A 9,641-nucleotide genomic window follows, 5' to 3' on the forward strand; every position below is an offset into this window, starting at 1 on the left:
CAATGCATTTTTTGTTACATTAGGAGCACATGCAATTGTTAATCATTGTAAAAGGTCCTAAAATTTTCAAGAAAGAGCACAAAATGATGAAAATAGAGCTGAAATGACCTTAGAAACAATCTATTCAAACCACCACATTTTATAAATAAGGAAATTAAGGCTCAGATAGGATAAGTGACTTGCTCAGGGTCACACAACCTGTCAGTTCCAGACTCAAGATCAGAATTTAAATCTCCAAACTTGTAGCCCAGGGCTCTGTTCTTTTTCAAACCTATAAGAAATGACTGCATTTAAATATTTAGTCCAGAATACTCTTAAAATTGAGTGTCACCAATAAAAGTAAGCCATGTGGCAAGGAATGAATAGAGTTTAGTTCATACCAAAAATGAGCTGCCAGTCACTGTGATAAGATCTGTTTCTTTCTGAGACCCATGGTTTCCTGCTGGATTGGAGAATGCAAACTGGGTTTCTTCCTCCTGTCCGAAGAAGTCAGAGTCCGGATGTACGTTCCATTCCGTTTTGGTTGGCGGCAGTAGTTCCGAGACACTGTTTTCACAAAGGGTGCTCGAAGGAGTCAGAGCATCTGTGTCTACTGTTAGCTTACTGCTGGGGGTCAAAGCTTGGGGCTCTTGACTCGAGGTTTTCATAGCCAAAGAGCTCAGAGATCCCAACGGCCCCGCACTTAGACTTGAGACATCATCCGTATCTAAGGGACTCTGCTGAAAACCAGCGGCTGTTGTTCCAAAGAAGAGTGAGGTATCCAGACTTTGAGGAAGGTCACTGGTGGCCATCAAGGCCTGAGGGTCCACCGCCTGCCCTAAGGAATTATTATTATTATTAGCAGGGAGCTTCCCTGCCAGAGTTGAGTTCACAGAAGCCACATCAATAGTCAAGATCCCAGAGTTCACCAATGCGGTGTCCAATACTGCAGCAGAACTATTACTGGGCACATCAGAGAAGAGAGACACAAGCTCTGCATCACCGAGGTCATTCTGCCCCTGGCTGGTAAGTTCACTGCTGGGTGTAAGAGAATTTGCAGCTTCTAGCTGAGCTAAGAGATCCTGGCGCAGGTTGTGCCTTTTGGCCATGTGGGTCTTCATGCTGTGCTTGGATGTGAAGAGTTTATTACAAGTGGAGACTGGGCATCGGATTTTACCAGTGTCCACATCCTGCAAGTGTTTCTTGGAGTGAATGTAGAGACTACTGCGAGCAGAGAACCTGGCACAGCAGCCTTCCACGGGACACACAAAAGGCTTTGTGCCCAGGTGGGTTATGCTGTGGCCTTTCAGATGTTCGGCCCTCGTGAAAGATTTCCCACAGCCTTCTACAGGACACATGAACCTCCGGTCATCGTCGTGCTTCCTTTTGTGTCTTAGGAGTTTGGACATGCTGGTGAAGTTCCAGCCACAGCCCTCGAAGTCACAAAGGAACGGTCTCTCACCAGTGTGGCTCCGAAGGTGAATTTTCAACCTACAAGCCTTGTCGTACTGTTTGCTGCAGCCAGGAAAGGAGCAGGAAAAGAGTTCCTGTTCCCTGAAGTGGGCGCGGTTATGGGAAAACAGGGCACTCACTGTGATAAATGTCTTCTTGCAGCCCGAAAACGCGCACTGGTAGGGTCTCTCAGGCTCGAAGTGGCTGCGCTGGTGGGCGCTGAGTTTGGCCTGCGTGGGGAAGGTCTCCTCACACACCTCGCATTTGAATGAGTTCTCCTGCTCATGGCCCTTCATGTGCGCTTTGAGGTTATACACCGTGGTGAAGCTCTTGCCACAGCCCTCTGCCGGGCAGCCAAAGGGCCTCAGTTTGTCGTGTGACTGCAGGTGCCTCTTGAGCTTGTACGAGGTAGTGAAGGTCCAGCCGCAACCGCCCAGGGGGCACTTGAAGGGCCGCTGGCCCTGGCTGCTGCTGTGCGTCAGCAGGTGCACCTTCAGCTGGTGCTTCTTGGCAAAGGTTTGTCCGCACTGCGTCTCAGGACACAGGTACAGCACCATGCCCTGGCCCGGGCCTAGCGGCCCGCGGGGGCTCTCAGCAGCAACCGGGCCCTCCGCCTCCTCCTCGGGCGCTGGGGCGGGCGCGGGTTCGGCCCGCTCGGCCAGCAGGAGGTCGGGCGGCAGCTCGGGACAGTCGCCAGGCTGCGCGGCGTGTGGGATCCCCGCTTGCGGGGCGATCAGACCCCCGGGCTGCGGGGCAGGGGCGACCCCAGGCGCCCAGGCTGGCGGCGGGGGCGTGGCCAGGGTGAGGACGCCGTTCTCGAAGCGCAACAGCAGGTTTTGGTTGTGAATGGTGACGGTGCCCGCGAAGGCCGCGGCGGGGCCCATGCCTGGGGCGGGGATCGGGGCCAGGGCCGGGACTGGGGCGCGGATAGCGGACAGGCAGCTGGGGCCCAGCGAAGGGCGGCCCTCGGGGTTCGCGCCGCTTTCGTGCCCCTGGAACCGTGGGCCCAGCCCGGCCTCCTCCCTCCATAGGGGCCCTGCGGCCTGGCCGGCGCCCGTGGAATCTACGTCTCCACCCACCGGGTCCAGCAGCACCAGGAAGAAGTCATCGCCATCGCCGCCGCCGCCGCCGCCGCCGCCGCAGCCGCCGTCGCAGCCGCCGCCGCCAGCGTGATCGGGCCTCGGCACCAACGGGCTAGGGCCCGGGCCCGGGGAGGCCGCGCGGTCCTCCTCACGCTGCCGCCCGGGCCCGCCATCTTGGGGGCCCCGGAGCAGCAGGAGGCGGCGCGCGGGGGCCTGGCCGGCCCGCGGGTCAGGACCTCCGTGGATCCGGCCGCCGCCCCCGGGGCTGCCAGCTCCGCCGCCCTGTCGCGACCCGCGAGCCGGGAGCAGCCTCGGGATTTCCATCTCCGCGTCCATGAGGCTCCGCTGGAACCAGAGTCGCGGAGGAGGCGCGACCCCGCCCCCTGCCGCGGGCCCGAACACGTTCCTGAAAGGAAAAAAAAAAAAAAAATGCAATGCGCAGAAACTGGCCCTATCAGATATTAAAACGTGTTTAACGCCACCGTGATTTAAATATTCTGGTACTGGGTCTCTAGAACAGAATAGAAAACCCAGGGGCAGAACCTCGTATACATAAATAAGTTCCACAGTTAATATTAGTAGGAAATCAAGGAGGTCTTCCCAGATACAGGGGAAATGGTGCTGGAATGAATACCTTAGATGTCTATCTGCTAAATGCAACATAAATCGGTACCTCACTACCGATTTATGTACCAAAATAAACACACTCCCAGCCCCTCCCAGTGCTAAACATGGTGGTTAGCACTTATCCTGTATTAAACATTGTTTACTGGGTGGCTGGCTGGATTAATGGATGACAGAAAATTCCTGAGAGAATACGCTATGTGTCAAGATTAAGCACCCATAGTGCTAGCAATTCCTACTGAAAAGGTCGTCTTTCAAAAAAATTTCCTGGACAGCTTCCATATCCAGAACTGTCTTGAGCAATGTCTTCAGGAAAATTTGTCGCATTGTTAAATTTTTTGTCCTGCTGGTGCAGAGACTAGAATAAGAGGCGGGGCCAAAGCAGATTAGCACTGTTCAGCCTAGAAATGCAAAGCCTGGAGGATGAAACAATTTATATTAAAATCTGGAGAACCCAACCTACTCCTGGGTTCTCCCTATATGGTGCACAACCTAAACCAACTCTTTGCTCTTCCACCATTGGTTGCACCATGGTAAATTTTATGTCCAATCTCACAGCATGATGAGGACATTCCTCAGCTTACTCTAGATTCTCCAGCACATGGAGGTCTCTGGACAAGAGTACTAGTTAAATGTGATAAGGTTAAACCCTAAGTTACTGCAGTGGACTCTCCTGAGAACAAGGCACAGATGCCTTTTGCATGCCCAATAGCCCCAATGTGCCTGCTTGCATTTAAGTGTGGTGGCCTAGTCTCACTGTAATGGATTTGGCCTGTGATGCCTAATGATCTTATTAATGTTGATGGTGATCCTCCAATTTGTCTGTCATCAGTGAGTTGGGAATTGATATAAATACAGGGTGAATTAATCTGGCAAGAGAAAGGTTTAGAGTGATGACTAGATTATGGGATACCTACAGTTTAAGTAATCCCTTCTTTCCCCTCTTTTAATGATAATGGACACTTGCTGATCTCTTGATTAAAAGATCAAGTTTTTCATCCATAACAATTCAAACCTCATCAAAATTTCTACATCACATATTTTTCTTTCTATTACAATTTTTGGAGGAAACATTTTTTTCAAATCTGAGGTATAGAGGAATGCATAAAACATATCTGCCAGGTTTAGATAATTTATAAAAGCAAACACCCGTGTAACCAGCACCAATGTCAAGAAATAGAGAGGTTTGAAGATGGCGGAAGAGTAAGACGCGGAGATCACCTTCCTCCCCACAGATACATGAGAAATACATCTACACGTGGAACTGCTCCTACAGAACACCCACTGAACGCTGGCAGAAGACGTCAGACCTCCCAAAAGGCAAGAAAATCCCCACGTACTTGGGTAGGGCAAAAGAAAAAAGAAATAACAGAGACAAAAGAATAGGGACGGGACCTGCACCAGTGGGAGGGAGCTGTGAAGGAGGAAAGGTTTCCACACACTAGGAAGCCCCTTCGTGGGCAGAGACTGCGGGTAGCAGAGGGGGGAAGCTTCGGAGCCACGGAGGAGAGCGCAGCCACAGGGGTGCGGAGGGCAAAGCGGAGATTCTCGCACAGAGGAGCGGTGCCGACCAGCACTCACCAGCCCGAGAGGCTTGTCTGCTCAGCCGCCGGGGCGGGCGGGGCCTGGGAGCTGGGGCTCAGGCTTCGGTGCTAGCCAGGAGGGAGTCCGGGAAAAAGACTGCAGCTGCCAAAGAGGCAAGAGAATTTTTCTTGCCTCTTTGTTTCGTGGCGCGCAAGGAGAGGGGATTCAGAGCGCCACTTAAACGAGTTCCAGAGACGGGCGCGAGCCGTGGCTATCAGCGCGGACCCCAGAGACGGGCATGAGACGCTAAGGCTGCTGCTGCCGCCACCAAACAGCCTGTGGGCGAGCACAGGTCATTCTCCACACCGCCCCTCCCGGGAGCCTGTGCAGCCCGCCACGGCCAGGCTCCCGTAATCCGGGGACAACTTCCCCGGGAGAGCGCACGGCGCGCCTCAGGCTGCTGCAACGTCACGCCGGCTTCTGCCGCCGCAGGCTCGTCCTGCCTCCCCCGTGCCGCTCCCTCCCCCCGGCCTGAGTGAGCCAGAGCCCCCGAATCAGCTGCTCCTTTAACCCCGTTCTGTCTGGGCAGGGAACAGACGCCCTCAGGGGACCTACATGCAGAGGCGGGTCCAAATCCAAAGCTGAACTCCGGGAGCTGTACGAACAAAGAAGAGAAAGGGAAATCTCTCCCAGCAGCCTCAGAAGCAGCGGATTAAAGCTCCACAAACAACTTGATGTGCCTGCATCTGTTGAATACCTGAATAGACAACGAATCACCCCAAATTTAGGAGATGGACTTTGGGAGCAGGATATATTAACTTTTCCCCTTTTCCTTTTTTTTGTGAGTGTAGATGTGTATGCTTCTGGGTGAGATTTTGTCTATATAGCTTTGCTCTCACCGTTAGTCCTAGGGTTAGGTCCGTCCGTTTTTTCTTTTTTTGTTTTTTTTGGCTTAAAAATTTTTTTCCCTAATAAATGTTTTCTTAATAATTTTTTCCTTATTTTCTATTTTTAAAAAAATTTTTAATAAGTTTTTTCATATTTTTTATTTTAAAAAATTAAAAAATTTTTTTTTCTTAAATTTTTTCTAAATAATTTTTTTCTTATTTTTAGTATAAAAAATTAATAAATCTATTTTTAAAAATTAAAAAAAATTTTTTTTCTTAATAAATTTACTCTTAATAATTTTTTTTCTTATTTTTTATTATAATTGCTTTATTTTATTCTATTTTATCCTCTTTTTTTCTTTCTTTCCATTTTTTCTCCCTTTTATTCTGAGTCGTGTGGATGAAAGGCTCTTGGTGCTCCAGCCAGGCATCAGGGCTGTGCCTCTGAGGTGGGAGAGCCAACTTCAGGACACTGGTCCACAAGAGACCTCCCAGCTCCACGTAATACCAAACGGCGAAAATCTCTCACAGATCTCCATCTCAACATCAAGACCCAGCTTCACTCAACGACCAGCAAGCTACAGTGCTGGACACCCTATGCCAAACAACTAGCAAGAGAGGAACACAGCCCCATCCATTAACAGAGAGGCTGCCTAAAATCATAATAAGGCCACAGACACCCCAAAACACACCACCAGACGTGGACGAACCCACCAGAAAGACAACATCCAGCCTCATCCACCAGAACACAGGCACTAGTTCCCTCCACCAGGAAACCTACACAACCCACTGAACCAACCTTAGCCACTGGGGACAGATACCAAAAACAACGGGAACTACGAACCTGCAGCCTGTGAAAAGGAGACCCCAAACACAGTAAGATAAGCAAAATGAGAAGACAGAAAAACACACAGCAGATGAAGGAGCAGGGTCAAAACACACCAGACCTAACAAATGAAGAGGAAATAGGTAGTCTACCTGAAAAAGAATTCAGAATAATGATAGTAAGGATGATCCAAAATCTTGGAAATAGAATAGACAAAATGCAAGAAACATTTAACAAGGACGTAGAAGAACTAAAGAGGAACCAAGAAATGATGACAAGCACAATAAATGAAATTTAAAATTCTCTAGAAGGAATCAATAGCAGAATAACTGAGGCAGAAGAACGGATAAGTGACGTGGAAGATAAAATGGTGGAAATAACTACTGCAGACCAGAATAAAGAAAAAAGAATGAAAAGAACTGAGGACAGTCTCAGAGACCTCTGGGACAACATTAAATGCACCAACATTCGAATTATAGGTGTCCCAGAAGAAGAAGAGAAAAAGAAAGGGACTGAGAAAATATTTGAAGAGATTATAGTTGAAAACTTCCCTAATATGGGAAAGGAAATAGTTAATCAAGTCCTGGAAGCACAGAGAGTCCCATACAGGATAAATCCAAGGAGAAACACACCAAGACACATATTAATCAAACTATCAAAAATTAAATATAAAGAAAACATATTAAAAGCAGCAAGGGAAAAACAACAGATAACACACAAGGGCATCCCCATAAGGTTAACAGCTGATCTTTCAGCAGAAACGCTGCAAGCCAGAAGGGAGTGGCAGGATATACTTAAAGTGATGAAGGAGAAAAACCTACAACCAAGATTACTCTACCCAGCAAGGATCTCATTCAGATTTGATGGAGAAATTAAAACCTTTACAGACAAGCAAAAGCTGAGAGAGTTCAGCACCACCAAACCAGCTTTACAACAAATGCTAAAGGAACTTCTCTAGGCAAGAAACACAAGAGAAGGAAAACACCTACAATAACAAACCCAAAACATTTAAGAAAATGGGAATAGGAACATACATATCGATAATTACCTTAAATGTAAATGGATTAAATGCTCCCACCAAAAGACACAGACTGGCTGAATGGATACAAAAACAAGACCCATATATATGCTGTCTACAAGAGACCCACTTCAGACCTAGAGACACATACAGACTGAAAGTGAGGGGATGGAAAAAGATATTCCATGCAAATGGAAATCAAAAGAAAGCTGGAGTAGCAATTCTCATATCAGACAAAATAGACTTTAAAATAAAGACAATTACAAGAGACAAAGACGGACACTATATAATGATCAAGGGATCGATCCAAGAGGAAGGTATAACAATTGTAAATATTTATGCACCCAACATAGGAGCACCTCAATACATAAGGCAAATACTAACAGCCATAAAAGGGGAAATCGACAGTAACACAATCATAGTAGGAGACTTTAACACCCCACTTTCACCAATGGACAGATCATCCAAAATGAAAATAAATAAGGAAACACAAGCTTTAAATGATACATTAAACAAGATGGACTTAATTGATATTTATAGGACATTCCACCCAAAAACAACAGAATACACATTTTTCTCAAGTGCTCATGGAACATTCTCCAGGATAGATCATATCTTGGGTCACAAATCAAGCCTTGGTAAATTTAAAAAAATTGAAATCATATCAAGTATCTTTTCCGACCACAACGCTATGAGACTAGATATCAATTACAGGAAAAGATCTGTAAAAAATACAAACACATGGAGGCTACACAATACACTACTTAATAACGAAGTGATCACTGAAGAAATCAAAGGGGAAATCAAAAAATACCTAGAAACAAATGACAATGGAGACACGACGATCCAAAACCTATGGGATGCAGCAAAAGCAGTTCTAAGAGGGAAGTTTATAGCAATACAAGCCTATATCAAGAAACAGGAAACATCTCGAATAAACAACCTAACCTTGCACCTAAAGCAATTAGAGAAAGAAGAACAAAAAAACCCCAAAGCTAGCAGAAGGAAAGAAATCATAAAGATTAGATCAGAAATAAATGAAAAAGAAATGAAGGAAACAATAGCAAAAATCAATGAAACTAAAAGCTGGTTCTTTGAGAAGATAAACAAAATTGATAAACCATTAGCCAGACTCATCAAGAGGAAAAAGGAGAAGACTCAAATTAATAGAATTAGAAATGAAAAAGGAGAAGTAACCACTGACACTGCAGAAATACAAACGATCATAAGAGATTACTACAAGCACCTCTATGCTAATAAAATGGACAACCTGGAAGAAATGGACAGATTCTTAGAAATGCACAACCTGCCGAGATTGAACCAGGAAGAAATAGAAAATATGAAGAGACCAATCACAAGCACTGAAATTGAAACTGTGATTAAAAATCTTCCAACACACAAAAGCCCAGGACCAGATGGCTTCACAGGCGAATTCTATCAAACATTTAGAGAAGAGCTAACACCTATCCTTCTCAAACTCTTCCAAAATATTGCAGAGGGAGGAACACTCCCCAACTCATTCTACGAGGCCACCATCACCCTGATACCAAAACCAGGCAAAGATGTCACAAAGAAAGAAAACTACAGGCCAATATCACTGATGAACATAGATGCAAAAATCCTCAACAAAATACTAGCAAACAGAATCCAACAGCACATTAAAAGGATCATACACCATGATCAAGTGGGGTTTATTCCAGGAATGCAAGGATTCTTCAATATACGCAAATCAATCAACTTGATACATCATATTAACAAATTGAAGGAGAAAAACCATATGATCATCTCAATAGATGCAGAGAAAGCTTTCGACAAAATTCAACACCCATTTATGATAAAAGTCCTGCAGAAAGTAGGCATAGAGGGAACTTTCCTCAACATAATAAAGGCCGTATATGACAAACCCACAGCCAACATTGTCCTCAATGGTGAAAAACTGAAACCATTTCCACTAAGATCAGGAACAAGACAAGGTTGCCCACTCTCACCACTATTATTCGACATAGTTTTGGAAGTGTTAGCCACAGCAATCAGAGACGAAAAAGAAATAAAAGGAATCCAAATCGGAAAAGAAGTAAAGCTGTCACTGTTTGCAGATGACATGATACTATACATAGAGAATCCAAAAGATGCTACCAGAAAACTACTAGAGCTAATCAATGAATTTGGTAAAGTAGCAGGATACAAAATTAATGCACAGAAATCTCTTGCATTCCTGTATACTAATGATGAAAAATCTGAAAGTGAAA

General features: G+C 46.1%; 1 protein-coding gene across 1 annotated transcript; it reads right to left on the reverse strand.

Annotated features, from left to right (window-relative positions):
- Positions 1-307: 307 nt before the first annotated feature.
- LOC133082080 (zinc finger X-linked protein ZXDB-like) lies at positions 308-2,849 on the reverse strand. The gene has a single exon (XM_061178502.1). The coding sequence runs from the start codon at positions 2,847-2,849 to the stop codon at positions 375-377; it is 2,475 nt and encodes an 824-aa protein (XP_061034485.1). The 3' UTR covers positions 308-374.
- Positions 2,850-9,641: the final 6,792 nt, after the last annotated feature.

The sequence above is a fragment of the Eubalaena glacialis genome, chromosome X (assembly GCF_028564815.1).
Source record: "Eubalaena glacialis isolate mEubGla1 chromosome X, mEubGla1.1.hap2.+ XY, whole genome shotgun sequence".
Classification (NCBI taxonomy): domain Eukaryota; kingdom Metazoa; phylum Chordata; class Mammalia; order Artiodactyla; family Balaenidae; genus Eubalaena; species Eubalaena glacialis.